We start from the raw sequence: 27532 nt of genomic DNA, 5'->3' as shown, positions 1-27532 counted from the left end.
CAAAGGTCAGTGTGGCAATTGAGCAGAACATTAACTATGAACGCTGATAAGGTAATTTTGAAATGTACTTCTTTTACTTTAACTTTTTGAAGCATTAATAAACCTAAATAATTCTTCCCCATTGAGATGGAATCTGTAATCTAATGTGGGCATATATCTAACATATATTAAATCCCTTAGTATATTCAAATAAAAATTCAACAAAATAAATGGCTATTGCTGATATTTTCTTTTCTTTCAGAAATATACTAGTTGACAAAGATTGCACTGGTAAAGATGTGCATTTGGAATTAGTCAAAATTAGAGTTCAGTCCTGAATCTACAATTTATGAACTGTTATTTAATTTCTCTGATCTTAAATTTTGCAGTTTGTGAAAGGGGGGAGGTAAACTCTCTACCTCTAAGGACTGTTAAATCTAAATAAGCTATAATTTATGTAGAGCGTCCAGCACAGTGCTACCAAATAGAATTCACTCAGTAAGTTACATTCCCCTTCCAGAGTATCAAAACCTACATTTTCTTACTATCTCGTTTTTTTTTAATGAGGTGGGTTCCTCTGACCTATTCTACCTGTAATGAAGAGTTGAGGAAATGGATAGAAACATTGTTATCATCTATGCTGTCTTTTCTTGGTGCCATTGCTACTCTATAATATCTAAAGAGTCAGTTGAACTGTGTAGAGTTAGGCAGAGTTTGCTAAATTGTAAGTAGCTCTTGCAAAGGGGAAGATAATATTTACCATAAAACACACAAAAATAGAAAAATTTTCAACATGAAAAAATGAAGTGTAAAAAGGGATTTCAAAAAAAATGGTCAGCTGTATTGGTATTCTTTGAAAAGAGATGGAGAAAACACAGGATCCTGAAAAGCATAGGTGCATGATTTATATGCCAGAATTAAAAAATATATATATATATATACAGTGTACTACAAGAACTATAAATAAACTAAGGGCAGCCCCAGAGTGGAGGAAGATGAGATAAGGGAAATGGAGAAATGACAGATTAGAAATTTCAGTAGTGAAAACTGTGTGTGTGTGTGTGTGTGTGTGTGTGTGTGTGTGTGTGTGTGTGTGTGTGCGTGCGTGTGTGCTTGTGTGCATGCCCTCTCGTGCTATAAGATGTGATACCTGATAAGAAGAGAGTTAAACAAGTAGGCTATTACCATTTGTCTGATTCTCTTTCTAGACAATTATTCCCAGTGTAGGGGAATTTAGTAAAGTGGTTTTAAGTTACAGAATGCTTTAATTAGTGAAAAAAAAATTGAAAGTTGAATACAACACAATTACAATTTCAGTATTATGTATAAAAGTTGTCTCTTCATAACCAAAAATATTGAGTAAGCATGTGTTAATTAGATCATTTTGTCAAAATTGGATTTTTTAATTCTCTGTGCAATTAGACATAGAAGTTTCTTTTCTTTGAGAGTGAACCAAATGGGACGAAATAAAATTATACCTTCACATAATGGGCTAAAATAATATAGATTTCAATTATTTGTTGTTTGTATCTAGAAATGTCCGTACTTTTCATTTTTTTCCTAGATGCTTAATGTCATAATGACCCAATCTACAATATTTAGGCATTGCTAAGGACAAAAAAGATTTAGAATATTAACAAGAAACATTTTATTCTATGGCTTTTTTAAAATTCCTCTTATATACATATATGATTTGGAATTAGGAAGAGGTGAAAAATGTCGTTTATGCACAACTAAAACATTAGACCTTATTTTGTAGAGTCATACCTATGAAACATCTTGTTTGAAAAGTTACTCAGTTCCTAACCTGATACTGGATGAGAAAAATAATCTCTTACCCTCCTCCACCAAAGATCTAGAAATAAATCTTGTTTTTTAAAAGAATTAAAAGTAAAGCTAAACATTCCCAAATTTTCTGTCTGGCTGCATCTTATCGATGTTGAAAACACAAAAGTGGGGTGTCAGCAAAGCTGTGAATACCTGAGAATAAAAGTATAGCGTCAATATGCATAAGCAGAAATTCTGTTCAGACATGCTGGAGACTTGGGCAGAAGCTAACAGAATCTAACTGACTTCAGTAATTCCAGCCATCTACATTTTTTACCTCTTATATAAACAGTTAGTGTTTTGTTTTTCCTTTTTAAAAGGAATCATGCTGTGATTTTATTCATTCTTCCTAAGCCTACTTAATATCAAACTGACACATGGCTTAAGTGAATAGAATCTTCAACTTGCTTTTTTGTTCTAGAACTACTGTTAGGTAGGAGAGGCATCTCTGAATGTTTGTCAAGAAAACCTCAAAAGGACATTTTAAAATAAAAAGAAGGTAAACACCAATATGTGCTCTTAGTTTCATACTCATTACCTAATGTATCATTCTCTTTGCAGTATTGTAAGGCATGAAAAAAAGTAGGAATTAAGAAATCAAATGGGAATTTTCACTTTTTAAAAGTCTGAGCTGGAAGGGAGAGGAGTTCTTAAATCCAAAAGGAAAAGTAAGATTGAAACGACCAGTTTAATCTCACAGGTTGTTTCTGGTAGTGCTGAATTCTTAAATGTTAGCATGAAAACAGGAAAAACCTACACATGGAGGTAAGTAGCAAAAGGACAGCTATAGGCACTGAGGAGTAAAATTAAGTGACAGAGACCACCGAAGATCATATGTCCAAGGAACAGAAAATTCTCATTCAATTGGATAAAACAGTTACATAATTTCACACAACACAGAGTTCAGGATGGCTTGGTACTGCAGATCAGTGATATCATCAGGACCCAGTGTCTTCTCATCTCCCCCTCCTGCCATTTTTCATGGTGGTTTCATCTTCAGGATGCCAGCAATATGACTCTGCATTCCAGTCACAGCACCCATAAAAAGCAATGTAAAGGGGGTACTGTAACCATTACCTGGTTTTTTTAAGAGCAACAAAAAAATTCCCAGCAGCATCCTGTCCCCTGCCCCCACCTCCAGATGATTGTCCCTCAGGTCTCACTGGCCAGAACTGGGTCCCATGCTGGCTCCTAAACCAGTCACTGTCAAGGAGAATGGGATTGCCATGACTGAATTAATCAGTATCTACACTATACCTGGAGGATTACCTACCTCTGTATTACATAGAGAAGAGGTAGATACAAAAGCAAAATAGAATTTTTATTAGAAAGAAAGGAGAAAATGAAAACTATGTAAATCAAGGGAAATCAAGGGTATCCACTATTCTACATTCCAAGATCCAAGAGAATTAAACAGCAGATGAATGTAGAATAGTTGGACATGAAAACTATATGCTAAGAAGTATAAACAGATTTTATATCCAATATTTAGAGAAGAAAAAGAATGTATAGAATTCTTGATGATGCTGAGAATCAAGTTAAAGTGACAAAACACTATTGGAAACCAATCTGTATCATAAAAATCTCATGTTGGGCAACTGAGTGAAGTGAAGTTTTGCAGAGATATGACAATTTCCACAACTTTTGGGCAAACAAAAGAGAATCCATGGTCAATGACTAACTTTAAAAAAAAAGAGAGAGAGAGAGAACCCTTTCAAACCCTTTCATTGGTAATATTCAAGGAAATCTCCCTAGGTGCCTGGAACATTAATAAAAACTTGGTGCATGAATATATGATAAAGAATAATGGCTGTTGCTTTTTCTACTTATGCTTCTGGATTAGGTTTCTGTTATCAGTGGAACCTATCTTGGTTTGGATTACATGAGTAAGCAAAATGGAGGCGAAGGTGGCATCATTATCAACATGTCATCTTTAGCAGGTAAGAACAATTATTATGTTCACAGCAACATTTTCTTATTGGTAATTTGGACCACAAAAGTAAATCTTCAAAATATACTTATTATCTACTCAAGTTTGAAATTGAGACATTCTTAACTTTTTTGTTTGCTTTTTTATGGTTCTGTTGAATTTTCTATTGCATAATATCAAAATCTTGAACCCTTATGTTTATTTCCATTATTTTAAATTGTGGCATTTTAATTTTTAGCTCCCACCAATAAGTGAGAACATGTGGTATTTCTCTTTCTGTGCCTGACTTGTTTCACTTAATATAATTCTCTCAAGGTCCATCCATGTTGTTGCAAATGGCAGTATTTCATTCGTTTTTATAGCTGAGTAGTATTCCATTGTGTGACATTGTTGGGGGGGATGGGGGGAGGGAGGAGGGAGGGAGTTTTTGGTGATGGGGAGCAATAATCAGCCACAATGCATATCGACAAAATAAAATTTAAAAAATTAATTAATTAATTAATTTAAAAAATAAATTAGTAAATGGAAAAAAAATAAATTGTGGCATTTTAAGTTATTTTACTGCAGTACTATTTTTTTTAAATGTATACATATTTTTCAAGAGTGACTGTTATTCAAAGGTTGTTATGAGATGCCTAAGCAATACTGGATATGAAAGCACCTTTGGCAGAGTAAAAATACCTAAAGTTAAGTTAAGGTATCTCTGCTCCCAAGTGATTTTGGTAAGAGTGTATAACTTTAAAATATGGCATATATAGTAGTTGGATTTGCTGAAGTGCTATAATAAAAATACCCAAACATGTCCTGGCTTAAGTATAGTATAAACTTATTCCTCACTCGTGTATCGGCCAAAGGCAAGATTCTTGTTGCAGAGGTGTACCGCTTCTATATGCAGTCATTTGGAAAACCTGGCTGGCAGAAGTTCTGCCATCTTCAGCATGGAACTTCAAAGGTTACTCTGGAACTGGTAGACTCCTTTCTCTTCAGCAGAAAGGGAAAAAGAACATGGAAGAGGCATAGCTGCTCTTTTAGAACCCGCACTCCAGTAATGGCAAACCTCACTTCTGCTCACATTCCAGTAGAACTCGATCTCATGGTTCACCTAACTTTAGGAGAGTCTGGGAAATGTAGTCTAGTTGTGTGCCTAAGAAAAGAATGGATGTCAGTGGACAGCTAATCATCTGTGCCACACCATGCAATCCAAAGCTATGTCTTATTCAAAACAGTATGATTTCACATCAGTGGCTATCTTATTCCTCAGTGGTAGTTATAAACCTCAGACAGGCATTTTTGGAACAATTTAGTCAAGTGGGTTTACTTTTTAAACTCTAGGAAAAAAAATCATCAATTTCAATTGAAATTAATATGTCTGATCAATACTGATAGCAAGTCTAAACTATCATGTTCAAAATAGTGAGACTTTCTTAAAGTTGGCTGGTTTTAGCTAGTGTGGTGATTTCAGAATAGGAATTCATCACCATGGCCCACCCTGTCCTCCACCTCCCACCTCCAGTATTGGGGAGTCAGGTTTGGAGGTACTTGCGACTGGACTGGTGTCTGGCACTCAGAAGTTTTCTTATTCCTCTAGGAATCATTGTCAGATGGTCCTTAAACCACTGTAAAGCTGCCACCAGTGGAGATTTAGAAATCTCCTTCTTTAGAAGTTCTCAAAAATAGACTGGCATCTCATTTATGAGCTGTTTAAAGTCAAAATGACATCCCCAAAGCTATTACAAACCTAATTCTATAAATTTTTTTAGGCTAATCTGGTCATTTTTCCTAATATGACATCTACCTATAAATTGTATGTAACATTTTAATTCTAAGGATACATTCCTTGAAAGAGACATGGCTCTAGAGAGGGCCAAATTTTAGGTTCTGGGAGGCTAACACCCTAAAAACATAGGCAAAGCTAAATCTACACTACACTATTTCGAAAAAAAAAACATACAAAAATATGCAGAGAATTAACAAGAAATATTTAGCATTTTCTTAATACATTAAATGTAAAAAACTTGGGGCTATGATTGAGAAATAGTTCTGTATATTCTCTGTAAAGCTAAGAGGGCCAATAAAGTTTGGACAAATGTGAACACTATACAGGGAGCCCCTGTCCTTCATGCCACTGGAGGCCCTGATTCCATGAATGAACCAACCCAGTTTGCTAGTCTCTTCCGGCTTCGTGGGCACTGCTTTAATCTCAAGGCTGCATTACTAAGCCTTCAGTGAAATCATAAGCTTTTGCTCCATTGACACACATAGTAAAGTCCTTAAAATGTTCGGGGAGCTTACAGGAGTCACAAGTCAACATATGCCACTGAGAAGAGCAATTTAAGGCTTATAATTTGATGTCTACTTTACTTTCTTGGCTAAAAGCTTGTCTTGTCACACTACCCACCCCTGGGTGTTCATACTGTTCTTACCTACCTCAGATACAATATTTGGAATCATGAATGGGTCTTTCTCTATCTACACAGATAAAACAATGAATTGACATAAATTCAGTGATAAGATTGTTTTGGTTTTTCAGTTACTTTTCTAGCACTGTTATAATTTAATTAATATCACAGCATTCCAAACTGCTTCTCCCTCTGATTTTCCTCCCAACATGCAAAGCAACCCCATTTAAAACGGTTAAATTGCTTAAGTTTATCTTTGTCCACTCTGCTTGGTTTGCTACCTCTCTATTTTCAGAGGTTGTCCTTGACACCCTCTCTTCATAATGCCAACCTCCACACCTCCTGGTTTATACTGCTTCCTTTTTGCCACTGGCTAATCTGAACAATCCCAGCTACCTCTCCTCCCACCCTGGGCTTTCACTAATATGGCTATATTTCACAGAGTCTTAAAATGAATTGCATTTCATCCACTGGCCAAGAGCCTCTATTCTTCCCATCATGAAATTAGTTTGATAAAAATGCAGGAGATTGTAATAATGAAAGAGGATCTCTCAGTCTTCACCATTTCCTCAGAAATGGCATCAACAATTTTATGCCCTTGAAGTCACAGCATGTAGTTAGAGGTCAGAGGATCGAAAAGTCTTTGAGGAATTTTCAAAGGCAAGGTACTTCTAAATGTTTGCTTCCTTTGTGTTTTCCAAACCTTCCTTCCTCGTAGATTTTATTTTTTTCCTATTTTTCCCCTACTGCTCACTCTATTGAGGGAATAGCTGTGGGTGATATTCAGCTCAACATGATCTGTCCTCATGATCTGTTGCATAGATTCTGTGGAGTCCTTCACTGTCATAATAAAACCTTAAGTTGACACACTGGTTTGGGCAGAGAAGTTAATGAGTAATGACCACTGACGCAGACAGAGTATAAATGCAATTAATAGGTTTGACAAACAGAGGAGTAGTTAAAGTGGAGAGTGATTCCTCAGCATATTGAGGGATGGGTGTACTGCAATTTGGAGCTCCAGAGTTGTTCTGGTCACTGTTAAACACATGGATTCTTCTATATGAGTTTTTGTTTATAAACGCAATATAAAAACATGCACTCATTTTGTCACATCTATCCTTAACTATTAAAAAAAAATTGAAAGGAACAACAGAGAAGAATGAAGTCTAGTTGAATGCAGATAATTAAACAGCTGTGCTCCCATATGACATCTCATAAGAGTCAAATGTGCTTCTTACATACTTTGTAGCTTCAAACTGTGAAGAAGGAAAAATAGCTGTCATAGGAAAAGGAATCTGCCTACCAATCCTGTTCGCACTTGCCTAAATACTCAGCTATTGAGGTCTTCATGTTCACTGGGGCCATTCTCTGTGCCTCAAAAATAAGTCATTCAGTGGCATTTTGTGAGGGATATCATGAGGGTCTTATTTACTCTGAATTTAAGACATTATAGTCTCAAGAAAACACTTGAAAATTATAGAATTGTTTAAACATGTCTAAAATACCAGTCCAGTGACATATCCACTTACTCTGTAAGTTTTATCTAAAATAATATAATTAGCTTGTAGTTTGTGTTAAGGTACAAGTGCTAAAATCACCATTTTAAATAACAAATTCAAGTTAATAAAACATATGTTGAGCATTTTCAGAAAGGAAATGGAGATATAAAAGTAACCAGGCAACATTTCTACCCTAAAAGCTATGTATCAGTATCTCTTATCAAGATGGCAGAACTAAATAATTACCATGGCATAGCCTATTTAAACAGAAGCATGACATTTAAGTTGCAAGTCCTTGAGACTCTAACAGCCTAATTGGACTAGAATGTCAGAATGGGCCAGAAATTTCAGGTGAGAGAAAACATTGATCACCTTCCTTCATCTCAATACCAATTCTAAGAAAATCATGTGGTACCACTTTCTGCAAGTATTCCTGTATGAGGAAGGAGGCCTAACATAGTTAGCAACTGCCAAGTTGCAGGCATTGTGGCAAACCATTGGCTGTATAATATCACATTTAACTTTTACAAGCTCCCTCCAATAGAAGTCAATTTAATTATCTTCAATTTGTAGAACAACTAATCTGAAACAGGCTATATAACTTGGAAAATATGGTGAGAATTAGCAGTAATAAAAGCAATTTTATTTTGCTGTATTTTAGTGTATGTCATGGATTGGAGGAACCATTCCTGAGATATCTGGATCTTAATTGCTCAGATGCCAACTGTTATGAGTGTGTGAGCCACTCTTCCTGCTTATTACTGGAAAAATTCTCCATGGTGTCCATTTTGCTTTCTTTTGGTTTAAAATTATTAGGAAGACACAGACTAGAAGGAATCGGTAGGAAAGACTAAATATTTGTAAATGAGCCTTTTGAGGAAGGAATAAAAGATTTACAGTTTTCTAGCATGAGAAAGTGAGGCTATTAGGAAATAAATAATCTTCCAGAACAATGCTTTCCAATTTTAATGTGCATAAATATCACCTAGGGCCTTTCTTCAGATGCAAATTATGATTCAGTAGGATTAAGGCATGTCCTGAAATTCTCCTCCCAGGTAATGCTGGCCCTTGGCCCATCCTTTAAGAAGCCAGCCTCTAATATGCAGAGGGCTATTCTTTGAGTGGTTAAGGAAACTTGCCTCAGTTTCCTCTGGCACTGACAATGACTAAACTTTTAGGAAGATTATGGTGGAACTCTAAGAGCAACCTTCAATGACTAGAAAGTGTTCTTGGATTTATCTTTCTGGGAAGGTTTTAATTATAGAAGATGTGGTTTTATGAAAGGTTATGTCACTTTTTAATGTCATGTGTCATGTCACTCTTAAACATAACAATGCAAAGATAAGAATAAGGGGAGAAAAGCAGCATCAGATAATTTTCCATTTTGTGGAAAAATCACATAATGAGGAAGTCCACCAGTAACTTTGGTCAACTTTATGCACAAACATAGATAATTAGATTGTCACTAGTTCTCCCTTTGTCCTCATATAAGAGAAGTAGTATTTAAAAAGAGGTAGTTAAGCAGTTTCTATTTTGGTTGTAAAGAAAATGTGAGAGAGTTAGGTTCCTGCTTTTTACCACAGCTGCTGAGCTCCAGGTTATCACACAAAGATTCCTTAGATTTCTTAGATTCATAATCAATTTTCCTAAGTTGATTTTTTTAGCACTTACTCAATTTTGCATAATTTTTATCCATTTAGAAGTAAATATGTTTGCAGACCAAGTATGATTGCCATGTCTGAGGAGATTTCAGTTTTCTGCACAAAATTGTTTTTAGCTTTTTACTTTCTGCGAGATAAAGAGATTAAAGTTGGTTCTTGTAAATATAGATAGAAAGAAGTAAGGATAGAAGAACTAATGTGGAAATGGATTGAATTTTATTTTGCCAGATGACTTCTTATTTGTTCTGTAAGTGCACATGTAATTTTCAGGTATTTTAGCTTTATTTATTTATTTTTTTAGAACTATCACATCACTCAGTGGTTGGTTGGTATTATTATCCTGAATGGTTTTAAAAAGTATTTTGTTGTTTTGTGGGCTTTCTCCATCTATAGTCTTTTTTTTTTTTTAATTTACAGTTATGACAGACATAAACCTGCTAGTAATTAGAACTGGTATATTTTTCGAAAGAGCCATTTTGCACTTCTATAAGTAAACTAGCACAATGCTGGGCTGACAGTAAGGATTGAAAAATACTGTTCCTGACCTTTTAAAGAATCCATTTTTAAACACAATTAAAATACTTCTCATACCATTAAACAAAATAGCATTTCTTTAAAGCAGGACTGCTTCTCATGGTCACAATCCTTTGTTTTGTTGTTGTTGTTGTACTTAAATCCTTTAACATTATGACAAAATAATTTCCCTATGTTTGTAGGAATTAATTTGCAAGATTTTTAAAAACCCATATTCATTCCAGCAACTGGTCTCATAATCATTATACTGTCAAAACTCCCTGTAAAGTGGGATGGAATGATCTAGCTATTCAAAGAGAAGTTGAAGTGAGCATTACATGCTGCTCTACCACCGGGGTCCCAGCCTGAAGGCCCAGGCAGGCCCTCCTACCATCTGAGCAAGAACCAAAGTGAGCGTCCTTGTGCCACACCACCACGGTGGGCCCAGCCTGAAAGCCTGGCTCCCACCCCTAAGCAGGAGACAAAGGGAGCATCCCACAAATTTCCACAAACTCCATTTCTGGGCAAGTGCTCCAACTCAGCCACTGCCACACCTACTGCCACCACAAGGATGGCTCACCACCACAGTAGCAGCCAGGGCCACCCTACAGGCAGTCTGCTGCACACTTGACTGCACTGATAGAAGAACAGTCACTAGTGGAACCTACAAATAGAGGAGGAAGTCTTTCATCTCATAGCCCACTCCAGAGTAACAGAAGAAACAAGTGCTCTACCAGGCAGATATCAACAAAAAGAAACTAGAACTACAAATAAAGAAAAAGATATGACACCATCAAAGGAATATGTAATTCTCAAATACCAAACCCCATAGAGCTGAAAACCCTTGAAATGTCTGAAAAGGAATTCTGAGCAATGATCTTAAGAAAACTCAGAGATAAGAGAAGACTCAGGGAACACAATGAAATGAGAAACAATATCTAGGATATGAAGGAGAAAATTTACAAAGAGATCAATACGTTAAAAAAGAATGTAGCAAAACTCCTGGAACTGAAGGATTCACTCAATGAAATAAAGAACACATCAGAGAGCTTAAGCAGCAGGTTACAGCAAGCAGAAGAAAGAATTTCAGATCTTGAAGATGGTCTTTTCAAAATAACCCAGGTGAACAAAAAAAAGGAAAAAAAAATAAGTGAAGAAAGTCTAAGAGAGCTAGCAGGCAACCTTAAGCTCTCAAACATCTGAATCATGGGTATTCCAGAATGGAGGAGAAAGGAAAAGTCATGGAAAACCTATTCAATGAAATAATAACAGAAATCTTTCCAGGTATAGGAAGAGACACAGACCTAGAGATCCAGGAAGCCCAAAGATCCACAAGCAGAATCAATCCAAAAAGAACCTTTCCAAGACATATTATGGTAAAACTGGCAAAGCTCAAAGACAAGGAGAGAATTCTAAAAGCTGTAAGAGAAAAGCATCAAGTCACCTATAAGGGAGCCCCCATCAGACTAGCAACAGGCTTCTCAACTGAAACCTTACAGGCCAGAAGAAAATGTGATGATATATTCAAAATAATTAAAGAAAAAAATTCAGCCCAGAATTCTGTAACCAGCAAGGCTATCCTTCATAAATGAGGGACAAATAGTGTATTTCCAAGACAAACAAAAACTGTGGGAGTTCACTACATGACTAGCCCTACAAGAAATTCTCAAGAGAGTCCTACATCCAGAATCTGAAAAACAATAATCACTATCACAGATACACACAAAAAAGCAAAACCCACCATTAAAATTAAAAAGCAAATGAGAAAGAGAAAGAAACCAAATCATGCCACCTCAACTAACATTGAAGACAAATAATAAAAGGGGAAGAAAGGAACAAAAGATATTTAAAACATCTAAACAAAAAGCAATAAAATGACAGGAGTAAAACAATACCTGTCAATATCAACCCTAAATGAAATGGGTTAAACTCCCCATTCAAAAGACACAGACTGATTGACTGGATTAAAAAGCTAGACCCAACTACATGCTGTCTTTAAGAGACTCACCTCACCTGTAAAGACACACAGAGACTAAAAGTGAAAGGATGGAAAAAGATATGCCATGCAAATTGAAGCCAAAAACAAGCAAGAGTAGGTATTCTTATATTGAATAAAATAGACTTTAAACCAAAAACCATAAAAAGAGACAAAGAAGGTCATTATATAATGATGAAGGAAGCAAGACGACATAAAAATCGTAAACGTGCATGCACATAACACTAGCACCCAGATATGTAAAGCAAACACTCTTAGACCTAACAAAGAGATAGACTCCAACACAATAATAATGGGTGACCTGAACACCCTTCTCTCAGCATTGGACAGATCTTCTAGGCAACAAATCAACAAAGAAACACAGCATTTAAACTCACCTTAGACCAACTGGACCTGGCAGAAATCTACAGAACATTTCATCCAACAACTACAGAATGTACATTCTTCTCATGCACACATGGAATGTTCTCCAGGATAAACTACATGTTAGGTCACAAATCAAGTCTTGGCAAATTTTTAAAAAATTGAAATCATTTCAGGTATCTTCTCAGGTCACAATGAATTAAAACTGGAAATCAATAACAAGGAAAACTCTGAAAACTATACAAATACCTGGAAACTGAACAACAAGCTACTGAAGAACCTATGGGTCCAAGAAAAAATTAAACAGGAAGTCAAAACATTTCTTGAAACGAACAAAAATAAAGGCACATCATACCAAAACCTGTGGGATACTGACAAAGCAGTGCTAACAGGGAAGTTTATTGCAATAAAGTCTTACATCAAAAGAAAAGAGAGACTTCAAATAAACAACCTAATTCTACACCTTAAAGAACTAGAAAAACATGAACAATGTAATCCTGAAATTAGTAGATGGAAAGAAATAATTAAGATCAGAGCAGAACTAAACAAAATAGAGACCCAAAATATAATACAAAAGATTGAGAAGATAAATAGACAAACCATTAGCTAGGTTAACAAAAAAAAAAAAAAAGAGAGAGAGAGAGAGAAGACTCAGACAACAAAAATCAGAAATGAAAAGGGAGACATTACACCTGATACCACAGAAATACAAACAATCATTAGAGACTACTATAAACAACTATATGCCAACAAACATGAAAACCTGTAGGAAATGGCAAAATTTCTGTACACATACAAACTATCAAGACTGAACCAAGGAGAAATAGAAAAACTGAACAGACCAATAACAAGCAACAAGATTGAAGCAGTAATCAGCAAGTTTTCAACAAAGAAAAGCCCAGGAGCAGATGGCTTTACTGCTGAATTCTGTCAAACCTTTAAAGAGGAATGAACACCAATTTGCTTCAAACTATTCCAAAATATTGAAACAGAGCCATTCTCCCAAACTCATTTTATGAGGCCAACATCACCTTTACCAAAACCAGACAAAGATACAACAAAAAAAGAAAATTACAGGCCAATATCCCTAATGATGAACATAGACTCAAAAATCCTAAACAAAATATTAGCAATCAGATTACAGCAACACATCAAAAAAATTATATGCCATGATGAAGTGGGATTTATCCTAGGGATGCAAGGATGGTTCAACATACACAAGTCAATAAATGTGAGAAACCACATCAACAAAATCAAGGACAAAAACCATATGATTATCTCAATAGATGCAGAAAAAACATTTGACAAAATTCAACATCCCTTTGAGATAAAGACACAGCAAATTAGGTATAGAAGGAAATTATCTCAACACAATAAAAGCCATATATGACAAACCAATTGCAAATATCATCCTAAATGGGGAACAGCTGAAAGACAAGAACAAGACAAGGATGCCCACTCTCACAACTACTATTTAACATAGTATTGGAAGTACTAACCAGAACAATCAGGCAAGAGAAACATATAAAGGGCGTCCAGATTGGAAAGGACAAAGTTAAACTATCCCTGTTTGCAGACAACATGATTCTATATATAGAAAAACCTAAAGACTCTACCAAAAATCCTCTTAGAACTGATTAACAATTTCAGTAATGTTGCAGGATACAAAATCTACATGCAAATATCAGTAGCGTTTTTGTGCTTCAATAACAAACTAGCAGAAAAATAAATCAAGAAAGCAAGCCCATTTATAGTAGTCACCAAAAAAAATAAAATAAAACAACTAGAAGTCAATTTAACCAAGAAGATGAAATATCTACAATGAGAACTACAAAACACTACTAAAAAAATTAAAAGAAGACACAGAAAGGTAGAAAGACATGCTCTTAGATTGGAAGAATTAACATCATGAAAATGTCCATTCTATCCAAAGCAATCTACAGATTCAGTGCAATCTCCATCAAAATACCAATGACATTCTTCACAGAAATAGAAAAAACAATCCTAACATTCATATGGAACAAGAAAAGACCTTGAATAGCCAAAGCAATCCTGAGCAAAATAAATAAAGCTGGAGGCACATCATTACTTGACTTCAACTTATGTTACAAAGCTATTGTAATCAAAACAGACACTCAAACCAGTGGAACAGAATAGAAAACCCGGGAATCAATCCACATAATACCAACTGATCTTTGACAAAGGCAACAAGGATATACATTGGGGAAATGACTGCCTCTTCAATAAATGGTGCTGGGAAAGTTGGACATCCATATACAGAAGAATGAAACTGGACATGTACATCTCACTGTATACCAAAATCAACTCAAATTGGATTAAAGACTTAAATATAAGACCTGAAACCATAAAATTACTAAAAACAAACAAACAAAAAAACCCCAGGGGAAACACTTCAGGAAGTAGGACTGGGCAAAGGCTTTATGAATAAGACCCCAAAAGCACGGCAACAAAAGAAAAAATAAACAAATGATATTATATCAAACTAAAAATCTTCTGCACAGCAAAGGAAACAATCAACAGAGTGAAACAGCAACCTACTGAATGAGAGAAAATATTTGCAAAGTATACATTTGACAAGGGATGAATATCCAGAATATGTAAGGAACTCAGATAACTTAACAATAAAAAAAAACCTGATTAAAAAATGGGCACAGGATCTGAATAGGTATTTCTCAGAGGAAAATGTACAAATGTCCAACAGACACATGAAATAAATGCTCAACATTACTCAGCATCAGGGAAATGCAAACCAAAACCACATTGACATATCATATGACCCCAGATAAAGTGGTTATAATAAAAAAGACAGAGAATAACAAATGTTGGTGAGGATGCAGAGAAAGGGGAACCCTCCTACACTGTTGATGGGACTAAATTAGTACAGCCATTATGGAAAACAGTATGAGGTTTCTCAGACAACTATAGATAGAACATCCATATGATCCAACAAATCCCCCTACTGGGCATATATCCAAAGGAGTGGAAAACATCATGTTGAAGGGATACCAGCAGTCTGACGTTCATCCCAGCTCTATTTACAATAACTAAAACATGGAACCAACGTAAGTGTACATCAATTATCAACTGGATAAGGAAAATGTGGTATATATACACAATGGAATACTACTCAGCCATAAAAAAGAATGAAATTTTGCCATTTGCAGCAACATGGATGAGCCTGGAGAAAATTATGTGGAATAAAATTATGTGAAATAAAACAGACACAGAAAGAGAAATACCACAAGTCCTCACTCATACCTGGGTGCTAAGAAAGAAAGAATGAAAGAACAAAAGAATGAATGAAAAAAAGAAAAGACCACAATAATTCATTGAACTTTCAGAAGGAGAAAACAAACCTAAGTATACTAGAGATGGGGAGGGGTGGGGTTGGGGAGGGATTGGTCTGGTAAGGGGCATAAAGAATAATTACAATTTGTAATAGTGAGTATGCTAATAAAAAAAGAAAAAGAAAAAAAGAGAAGCTCTACTCTCTGCATCACCAGGGCTCCTCCCATTGCTTTTACACATTCCAACTGAGTATATGTAAAATATTGCTTTGGTATGCTTTGCATTTAAAAGGACTAAACACACAGTTCTTACATACACGCACTTCCATAAATATTTTGAATTAGGGTTAGCAACAATACAGTTTGTTAAATTTCAGAAATCAAACCGAATTAGGTCACTGTACCAGATTTGTGGCATTTAAGTGCAAAAGATACATTTTGATAAAAAAGGACAATGTGGATGAACTAGTAAAAAATCAATAAAATTATACTTTGAGATGTTTCATCTTAAGGGAAGATGTTTAACTTTAAACACATTTATATAATACTTACATAAAAAAATATGTTTATATAAAATAATAGAAAATAGTAGTTTTTATTATGTGCTGGGCACTGTTTTAAGTATTTGATTGATATTAGTTTATTCAACACTCATAGTATCATAGAATATTACTATGCTAGTCCACTGAGCACAATAGTTACCTCTGTAAAGGTGACATAGCTCATAGTGCTGGATTCAGGATTGCAGCTTAGCCAGTGTGATACCCAAGGTCCAAAACAAACTAATCCCTCTCCACAAATTCAATTAAAAGGATATGTCTTAAATAAACTGTATTTTTTAGAGAAGTTTTAGATTCACAGCAAAGCTGAGCAAAAAAGTACAGAGAATTCCCATATACCCCTCCTCCCACACATGAACAATCTACCCCACTATCAACATCCCAACCAGAGTGGTACATCTATATTGACACATCATTGTCACCCAAAGTCCATAGTTAACATTAGGGTTTACTCTTGGTGTTGTACATTCTGTAGGTTTGGACAAATGTAAAATGACCTGTATTCATCATTATAGTATCATACAGAATAGTTTCACTGCCGTAAATATCCTCTGTGCTGTCCCTATTCATCCTTCTCCTGCCAGCCCATGGCAACCACTGATCTTTTTACTGCCTCATAATTTTGCTTTTTCCATATGTCATATAGCTGGAATCATAAAGTATGTAGCCTTTTCAGATTGGCTTCCTTCACTTAGAAATATGCATTTAAGGTTCCTCCATGACTTTTCATTGTTTAATAACTCATTTCTTTTTAGCATTCAATAATATTTTATTGTCTAGATGTTGTACCACCATTTATTTATCCATTCGCCTACAGTAGGACAACTTGGTTGCTTCCAAGTTTTGGCAATTATGAATAAGGCTGCTCTAAACATCCATGTGCAAGTTTTTGTGTGGGCATAAGTTTTCAACTTCTTTGGTTAAATGCCAAGGAACACAATTGTTTTATTATATTGTAAGAGTATGTTTAGTTTTGTAAGAAACTGCCAAATTGTCTTCCAAAGTGGCTATACCGTTTTACATTCCTATCAGCAATGAATGAGAATTCGTGTTGCTCTATATCTTCCCCTGACTTTGGTTTTTTCCCTATTCTGGATTTTGGCCATTCAAACAGGTGTGTAGTCGTATCTCATTGCTGTTTTAATATGCAGTTTCTTAATGACATATGGCGTTGAGCATATTTTCATATGCTCATTTTCCATATGTATATCTTATTTAGTGAGGTGCCTTTAGCCCATTTTTTTATTCAGGTTATTCATTTCTTTTCCACTGAATTTTAAGGTTTTTGTATATTTTGAATGAGTCCTTTATTGGATATGTCTTTTGCAAGTATTTTCTCCCAGTCTGTGGCTTGTCATCTCATTCTCTTGATAAAAGGACATTTTGAAATGGTCAAATAATATAACAATGACATTTTGGCAAAATGGTGGTCCTCCCATTGGTTTTATACATTTCAATTTATTATATGTAAAACATGTTTTTATTATAATTTGCATTTAACTGGTACTAAAAACATTTCTGAAATGGATTCACTCCTATAAAACCCTTCGAATTAACACACACTATATTTAAAGGAAAGAAATTGGGAAATATAACAATATTTAGCCCAAAGCTCCCTCTCTGGAGCTCAAGGCAGAGAGGCTGGAGATCTGGAATTTAAATACGAGAATAATGTGTGTGTTTGTATGGAGGGGATTGGGGAGAGAAAGAGAGACTGAATGATGAGAGAATGAATTGTCATCCACAGAGGTGGATAAAATAACTTAGGGAAAGAGTGTGTGTAGAAAAACAAAGAGGGCCAGGGATAGCTCTGGAGTTTCTCAGCATGTTGGAGTCTGGTCAAGGAAAAATAGCCAGCAAAGGACATGGAGGAGAAGCTGCCAGTGAGTGTGAAATAGAAGGAGACCAGCCTAAGAGGGAAGTGTTTCAAGAAGAGCATAACTAACTGGATTAGTTACTGCTGAGGAAGGGATCAAAGGAAATGAAGACAGATTCAGCCTGAGCAAGACGTTGCTCATATGCAACCTCTGTAAGATCTGTTTGACTGGAATGGCCAGATGAACGCCTAATTAGAATGAGTTGTGGAGCAAATGGGAGGTGAGGAAAGTGGAGACAATGAATATATTGAGGACTTTTTGTTGCAAAGAGAAATGGGATGGTGGTTGAGGAAATATGTGAGACTAAGAGAGGTATTATTTTTAGACAGGTGACATTGGTCATGTTCCTATCTCAAAGACAGTGATTCTCATTTGATTCTGCACTTGATAGCAGTGACCACTCTGGGCCTTTTAAAATGCTTTCATTTCTATGACACAACCTTTAGCTTGTTTTCCTCTTACCTCTGCTGGTTCCTTCTTCTCAGTCTCTTTTGCTCAGTCAACGTTCTGTATCAGAAAGGGCCGTCATGTATCGTTGTGCAGATTGTAAACTGTAGGAACTTCGGGGGCACAATTTATACAAACTATGATGTGAATGATGCCCCCAAGTCATACCATCCATACCCTGCACCATCCTATGTGCTGATCCTGATTACCAGCCTCAGAATATTTTATTTGAAGCACAGAGAAACAACATTATATGTTGGTGTTGTGGTTCTAATGTAAGTAAGAGAAATATGAAGCTAAACCACAATAGCAATAATACTATATTTGCAAAGGAAAACTAAATCTTGAGATCAAATAGAAAGAGTTGGATTTCAAAAAAATTTCCATCCCCAACTAAAATTATTGTCAAAAAGAGAGAGAGAAAAAAAAGCATTTCTTCCTCTATTTACCCTCCATTTTCAAAGCAGCAAACTGAGATATAGGTAGTAAATTTCTACATTAAGAGTCAATTCTCAAGATGGGGAAAAAGCATTGCAAATCACTAACCCATCCTACCTGTTCAAAACATAAGAAGGAACAGTTAAAATCTACATGCATTGAGGAGATAAAGCAAAACTTTCTGATTAACTCAATTAACTATAATTTGCAAAATAAAATTCTTTTATTTTTAATACTCCCAAACTGGAAACAACCCAAATGTCTATCAACAGGTAAACAAGTATATGCAATTGATAGTATATCCTTACACTGGAATACTATTCAGAAAAAAAAAAAAAGAAAGAAGCTATTGATACACACTATCACCTGGATGGATCTCAAAATAATTATCCTGAGTGAAAGAACCAGACAAAAAGAATTTATATTGTATGACTGCATTTCTATAAAATTATAGTGACACAAAGTGGGCCAGTGATTGCCTGGACGGAGGGGGAAGGCAGAAGGAAGGGATTACCAAGAGAGACAAGGAAACTTTTAGGGTGATGGATATGTTTATTATCTTGACCGTAGTTGTAGTTTCATTGGTGTTAACATATTTCAAAAACTTACCAAATTATACACTTTAAATATATGCAGTTTTATTGTTTATCAATTATATCTCAATAAATCTGTAAAAAATAAAGAAATAAAGAAAAAAAGAAGTTTGGTTTCTGAATATCCAAAATTGATTTATGTAGCCTTTGACCTAATATTAGAAAGTGAAAGCAAAGCAAGAGTAAATCTCTTGCAGGATAGCAGTGAAAATGTCATTAGAATGTTACCAGATTCATAAAACTAAGTGCCATTATAAAAATATAAACAAATTTTTTCACCTTCTGGTTGCATTTACAATTCTACTTTTAAAAGAATGTGTATATTTTCTGCCTGCTTACTGCTAGACCAACAAGATGGTGTTTGATTTATTTGACCTCTGGGACACCTTGAACTAGCTTGGGTTCAGAGTTCATCACCTCTGTAAACGTAACAAAACTTCATTCCAAATTCGTCTTTGAAAACATCATGAAAAGTGTCCTTGTGCTTTTTGTGGCTATGTCAACTCGCTTATCTCTGATTCAGGTTCACACTTCATTTCCTGCAGTGTGTGACCACGATGCTACTACCACTGTCTTTGACTCACAAACATTTAAGGAATGGGTAAAGCAGGGACTGAGTTACGAGAACAAGAAGCAGCAACGCCTGGCTACACCTATTTATTCCCTTCATTTCAGACTATCACGTTGACTGACACTGAGGAACTTAACTAACTTACACATTTTACTTAACCAAAAAACAAAACAAAACAACAACAAGAAGAGAACCAACATGTTACAGTACTTTGAAGTCACTGGGTAGACGTATGTGTGATCTACCATCCTCAGGGATTTAAACTGCTCTTGAGCAAACATACTTTATAAATTGAGACCTGGCAGGCACCCAGGGAGTGGTTAAGGTTTGCATATCTTGCTGAACTTTGGCACAGCACTCTCAACTGATTGGTGGCGCTCTGGGAAGTTAGCTGGGTGGAGATGAGCATGTCTCAGCAAAATAATTTAGTATTATTAGCATGACGTTTGATTAACAACATCATAGTAATCAGGGATCATTGTTTATTGACTCGGAGAAATCAAAAATTAAAAAATAAGTGTTTAAAAGAAGATAATCCAAGAAATTGGTTAAAAACTGAAACATACAAATGACTCTAGTTAAGTCTGAGTGTTGGTTAGGCAGTTGACAATTAGTAACAAGAAATAAACTTGATAGCAAGAGTTATTATAGTAAAATAGGTTTTTCTTGTTTTGTTTCCTTTTGGAGGCTTGGGCTAGGCTGGGAGTTAGGGGAAAATAGATGCTATATACACTATAATACTTTTTCCTCTAGACCATGAATTTATTAAATTTTGTATATGTAAAAATTAAAAACATAATTGATTTAATTCTATTGTTGGCTACATAATTATGAAAAGAAATAAAATAGAACCATAAATTTTATTCGCTGTCTTTTTTTCCCAAGTAGCAGAGCAAGAAGATCTAGTTATCTACTACAGATCAAAATCAAAAGAAGTTAACTTTTAATTTTCTTAAACTCTTAAAGGCATCATTTGAGACATATTGGTAACAGGAAACTACATACTAATTTACAAGTGAAGAGACTATTGATCTCCAAGTCTCTCTTAAGTAATTCAAATTCCTTCAGCTATTTAGAAGACTTAAAAATGTAGAATATATAATTCTTAAAATCCAGACTTAAAAACTGAAAACTAGATGTTAATATACTGGCTTTAAAGATGATTCTCTTTGTGTTTTAGGTAACATTGACTTCCTTCACTTTTGAAAAAGCCAAGGAGGCACAAAAATTTACATATCACTCTTGGCTGCTGTATCCCTAGATGTAATTTGCCTACTATAAATTCCAGAAAGTGTAGGTTATGGAGGGAATAAACTATGCTAAGGCTGTCGAGTTTTACAAAGTTGTTTGGTTTTATTTTAGTGTATTTTCCAAATTATCTAAAATTGAAATAGCCACAACATACTCATTTGCTTTGTAATTATTGAGCATTGTCTGCTTATTTTTTAATCAAATTATTTAAAATTTGTATTTGTTTGTTTCAGGACTCATGCCTGTTGCACAACAGCCTGTTTATTGTGCTTCAAAGCATGGCATAATTGGATTCACGCGCTCAGCAGCGGTGAGGCTATAACAACCATAATATCTCTTTTTCTTTTTGTGTAAATAGAGGAAACATGAATTCTATAAAGTAGAAAGGAATAAATTCAGAATTCAATACATCTGGGTAAAAGATGGAAAAATAATATTATACTTCAATCTTTATTGTAAAAAATAGTTTTCAGATCACTTAAAGGACCAAATAAAAAATAGATCATTTTAAAATGAAGTAGATTTTAAATAGAAGTGTGGATGTGTTACTGAAAAATATACTACAGATAAATAACGGGGAGATACTCTTCATTTTTAAAATTGACTCAAAATTTAAACATTGTTAACTTCAGGCTGCCTTAAATAGAACATGTCATAGGCTCCAGACATTGCTTGTCACTGGAAAAACATGAAAATGAATGAGGTCCTGCGGCTTGAAGGAGGGGTGGGGACAGGTATTTACTTGATAGAATGGTCAAATACAGTGTCATGATGGAGACCTAAGGTGAAAGGTGTACAGAGCTTAGAAAAATATTTTAGGCCTAATTGACCACATGCATTGATAGCATGTGGTGAGAATGTTTACCTTTTTATGATAACTGATAAAAGGGTAGCTTGAATGGAGCCTGGTAAGCAAAGGGAAAGTAAGATTAGGTATGTCTGGAGATATAAGTAGGGGCCAGCGTGTGAGCTTAGGTTTTATTCTAAGTGTAGCCATCAATGGGTGTTTTTCGTGCAGTAGTGACAAGATCAGATTTCCATTTTAAGAGGACCATCTGCCTGCTATTTGGAAAACGTATTACAAAGGATAAGTGTAGAAGAGGAAAGAACAGTTGGGAGGTCTCTGGGTGGTCATCTAGGTGAGACAAAGAAAGGGGCCAGAGACATTCACAGCAACAGGATGAACTTGAAGAAAATTATGTTAAGTGAAATAAGCCAGGTACAGAAAGAAATATACTGCATGTCTCACTCGTAAGTGGGAGCTAAAAAAAAAAAGCAAATAAATAGAAAAAGAAAGAAATAAAGGTACAACGATCACAACAATACATTGAACTTTCAAAAGGAGAGAACAGAACTGAGGTTACCAGAGGTGGGAAGGGGGGAAAGGGGGGTGTTGGTAAAGGGCCACAAAAAATGATTACATTGCATAGTGTTGAATATACTAATTATCCAGATTTGAGCATCACATATTGATATTGCATATAGGTATTGATGTTCAACTCTGTACAATTAACCCACAGATATGTACAATCAACTGTTTCAATTAAAAAAAAAAATCACAGACACACAGAAAATAAAGCAGCTAATAGAAAAAAAGAAAAGAAAGGTGCCAGAGAGATGAGGAGAAAAATATTAACAGAAGAAATGTTAGGGGACAGAGAAAACAGATGTGTGAATGTTAAATGTTCAATTAAAAAAGAAGATAACCAGTCTTCATACTTAATTAAAATTATTTGGAAATTATTTAATTTCTAAAGAAATTAGTCTTTAAAGATAAGTTAATCTTTTAAACTTTTAATGAACACATAAAGCTATTACAAAGCAAAGTAAATCTTAAAGACCAGAAATTTTGTATTTGAAATTACCAGACCAGAAACTTACACAGTCAATTTTCATTATTCATGGTAATTATGTTCTATGAAGTCACTTGCAAACACTGCATTAGTTACTAGTGAACCATTGCTCCCAAGGGAAATGCAAGGTTAAATTTCTGAGATGCTGTGGTCATGACATTTTAATCAACCAATCAATACATAACTTTGTTTTAAGTGTATTTCTGTTTTAAAGACACCTTTTTTTTATTATGTATTGTATGAATATTGAACTCATAGCTAAGGCACTGATAACTCGTGCCTGAATGAAACTTATTTAACACCCATATTTTCTCTAAGGCACATCACAACCTTCTTACACTTAGTATCACCACACAGCACTTCTGCTCTATACTTCGGAGCCATTTTAAACAGCAAAATTACCAACAAAAAGCACAAAAATGAGGAAAACATAGCAAGGCAGACTGTAGCTTTGCTCGACCTCAGCAGGAACATGCACATGAATGATTCAAATTTCTCACAACTCCGTGCATGTCTGTCCACAAATGACTACAAAAGTTGCACAAATATTGATTTCTAAAGTTACAAATAAATTTTAGCAAATAAGCCACTTTGCAAATATGGAATCCGCAAATAATGAGGATCAACTGTATTTCATTTTACAAATAGTTCAAATAAAATCAATAGGTTGAAAATTAAGCCAAAGAATGTTTGTCTGAAAATTACTTAAATTGTCTTTCAGATACTGCAGATTATTAAAAGTATCTTTAGAATCAAAGTAATAAAAATTTCTACTAAAAGTACTTTTTAAACAAATATTCCCTTTTATACAACCACAATCTTTGAAAGAAAATTTGGGATATCAATTCTCATCCTCAGCTGCTTAGCTTCAGATTCCTGCAGAGTTCAGAAGCTTAGATGAGTAAGTATTTCCAGGAGTTGTCCAGTAATATTGATTTTTTTAAAAAATTAATTAGGTGAGACTTTCAGGAATTAATTTAGCACTTTAGGTATGTGTTCTTTTACTATCTTTCTGCTTACTAGTCATTGTTATATAGTTGAGAGGCTATCTGACTAGTATTTTTTTTATCAAAGTCTTTTAAATAGCTTTAATTATCAGTTTGTTCTATGCTGTACATTTAAGTAACTGCTGAAACCTTCTGCAACCCTCTACTTCTTCTTATTGGCAGATGGCTGCTAATCTTATGAACAGTGGTGTGAGACTGAATGCCATTTGCCCAGGCTTTGTTAACACACCTATCCTTGAATCCATTGAAAAAGAAGAAAACATGGGACAATATATAGAATATAAGGATCATATCAAAGATATGATGAAATACTATGGAATTTTGGAGTAAGTAAAATTATATCTGTCTTCCTTTATATGATGGAGCAAAGTGCTATCTAAACAAGCAATGTAAAGAGAAAAAGTAAGCTTTTAAATTTGAGAAATTAATGCTAGCTTCAATGTTTTGATTTGGTGAACTCTGATAGAAAATTTTTTTCCTGGATTTCTGAATTGAATGTGTTTATACATTATGAATTCTGCTTTGAAATATAGACAATGCCTAATTAATACCTTCAGCCATAATCAGATTTTTTTGAACATGATATTTAGTCACCTTGGAAGGCAATGATACCTTATCTGCCTAAATTCCAAGCAATATTCAAGCATATCCTTTGTGAAGTTTTGTTTGGCCCCATAACTTCAACCATTTTCATAAGAAATAATTTATCACACACAAACGCACACACGCACGTGCACACACCTTTGATGAATCGTGCTGAGTTAGAGTAGTTGGGGGTTTCACAGTACAGAATCACAACTATCATACTGAAGGAAACATGCCTAGGATCAAATCCTTGCTCCACCACTTACCGTGAACTTAACCATCAAACCTCTAGATCCATCAATTTTCTCACATGTAAAATGGGTATAATACTAAAACAAACTCAGGGACCTTTGAAAGACTTAAATAAAATGACACGTGTAAGGAACTTAAAACAGCAACTGGTGAAAATTAAGATGTTCAATAAATGCTAGCTTTAATTTATTATATTTTTACTTTAAAACGTTGGATCATTTTCTCAGCGTAAATAATGAACATAATTTTTTTCTGCCTAAAATGACAGAAGGCCACTAAATTTGTCATATAAAAAGTGAAGGTAGCAACAGCTTAATGACATTTGTGCATTTCCCTATTACATGTTCAAGGTAGTGGATTCCTCAGAAAATAACTTAAAATGAACTGATAATATGCCTTATTCTTTCGTTTCAAAATACCAATGTTTCCTTTATTTTTAGCCCATCAATGATTGCCAATGGATTAATAACACTCATTGAAGATGATGCTTTAAATGGAGCTATTATGAAGATCACAACTTCTAAGGGAATTCATTTTCAAGACTATGATACAATTCCACTTCATGCAAAAACTCAATGAATATCTTACGTATCAGCCACAACTGAAAATAAGCACAAACGATGTAACATTCAGACCGTATCTTTATTTAAATATAGCTTTTTAAATGAAATGTTATAGTTTGAAGCTTTCCTTCATGAATTTGATGATAATTTTTTTTCTACATGATTAGTTAAGTATATGGATAAAATATTATAAACTATCAAAAATACGATGCAGACCATCTTTATAGTCTAAGTGATGATTAAAACAAAAGATATTCAAGGAATATTCTGCCTTTCAGAAAATGTATTTAAATCTGTCGCTCATAAATATTAATGTTTGTCAGAACATCATTTTAAAAGAGATACTTAAATTGTTATTTAAATCAAACCAGATGCAAAAAGCTCACTTTGTTTTTATGTTCCCACTTTAGAAAGGGAAGCTACTTAATAATGGCAAATGTTTAGTAATAATAATTTTTGCTTATATATACCATCTTTCATCTGAACATTTCAGCTTTTTAAAAATGTGGCATATATTTAGGGTCCAGTAATTAAGGAATAAATCACAGTGTGAATATACCGCAAATGAAGCATCTGATATATGGAAAAATGACAGAAAGTGACTGAGACTGATGAATCACAGGTTATCCTCCCATCTGGGAAAAACATTTTTTTCCTCTTTGCTTACTTTAAGAATTTTAATTGACTCCAAAAATCTCAGGGATGAAACTTTTAACAGTTACAGCAAAAAAGGATAGTTAGTGCTCCTGAAATTTTATATTTAAAACACGCTCATTAGGGGAAAAAAATGCAAATGTAATGGGATTTTTTAGATTACTTCTTTGATTTGTACCAATTTTAAAAGTACCTAAACTCTTTTATTCTAATCTCCATAAGTTACTTAGTCTTCTACGTATAGCTATTAAGGAGATGAAATCAATCTTGCCACATATACACTTTGCCATATACAAAGAAAAAAAGTTTATGTACATGTGTGGAAATTCATAATAACACAGAGGTAAAAAGAGCTGTAATGGTTTGCCTTTTTTGCTGTCAGGTGTTTTAAGATAGATCATTAAATGCACTTGCTTTGGGTAACACTCTTTGCAAGCAATGATTAATGCTAACAGTGAAAGTACAAGATTCCTAAATCAATCATTTTCTTAAAGAAATATTATATAAGTGATTCACTCTGCTTCCTAAATCCAGACCTCTCAGCTTGCAGCAAAATCCATCTGTGTGAGATTGATAAAGATTTCATAGAGATACTGGAGTAGTTCGCATACTTTGCTCTGTTTTAATTCTGCCACGGAGAACTATTGCCATCGTCTTTAATGCGTAATTTGAATACAAATAACTGTAGTCCAGAGTTGCACATAATGTGTTTGACAAACACCAAGCAATGAGCATCAATGGCATCTGATAGACATACATTTTAATTAGGCACAAACTTGTTTGTATGTTCTGCCAGTGACCCATCAGCAAACGATGTAGGTAGGGATAGTATCACTTACCTATCTTATATATTTTCCCACTGTAATGTAAAGTCATAGCTTAAACTTTTCATTTTTGGATAATATTTTTGTGCTGGAAGCCTTTTTTTTTTCAAATCAATCAACTTTGTAGACTTTTAAAATCAAATAGTGAGTAGAACTGAAGAAATGTGAGTTACGTATGTTAAAAAACATTTTACTTTAAAATTTATCTTCTATAAATAGTTTTAATTAAACCTATGATGTTATATGATATTTCTATATACTGGTTGAGGAAAATAATTGAATTGAAGGGGGGAAGCCTTGGTTTCCTTAATTGTATTTTTCAGTGAAAATTCTAATGTAAATAACATTTTTTTAAAATGTATTTTTCTCAATAAATAGAGTTGGGACTCTCAGAACAGCAAAACAACAAATATATGGACACAAAAAAGTTGAGATGATAATTACATTGAATTGTCTAATGTACTTAATTTTCTCTTATAAAAATCATTTTAGATACTTGTAGTGTCATTTGAGATCCAAGTGATTACGTTATGATTTCTGTTTATTTCTGTTCTGTTTATAAGTTTAGAATACTGAGGAGGT

The 27532-nt window shown here is 34.4% G+C and overlaps 1 protein-coding gene across 3 annotated transcripts in view; it reads left to right on the top strand.

Moving 5' to 3' along the window:
• HPGD (15-hydroxyprostaglandin dehydrogenase) overlaps positions 1-25488 on the top strand; it is a 33583-nt gene extending 8095 nt beyond the window's left edge. The window contains exons 4-7 of one of the 3 annotated variants that reach the window (XM_063077419.1): positions 3650-3746; positions 21446-21522; positions 24235-24398; positions 25350-25488. In XM_063077419.1, the coding sequence (XP_062933489.1) occupies positions 3650-3746; positions 21446-21522; positions 24235-24398; positions 25350-25488 (477 nt within the window). The remainder of the gene's footprint in view (positions 1-3649; positions 3747-21445; positions 21523-24234; positions 24399-25349) is intronic. The other 2 variants (XM_063077420.1, XM_063077421.1) reach the window with 2 other exon arrangements.
• The last annotated feature ends 2044 nt before the right edge of the window (positions 25489-27532 follow it).

Source organism: Cynocephalus volans, chromosome 13, assembly GCF_027409185.1.
Source record: "Cynocephalus volans isolate mCynVol1 chromosome 13, mCynVol1.pri, whole genome shotgun sequence".
NCBI classification, from domain to species: Eukaryota; Metazoa; Chordata; class Mammalia; order Dermoptera; family Cynocephalidae; genus Cynocephalus; species Cynocephalus volans.
Note: the sequence above shows the minus strand (reverse complement) of the source record. Positions and strands in the feature narration are given on the sequence as shown.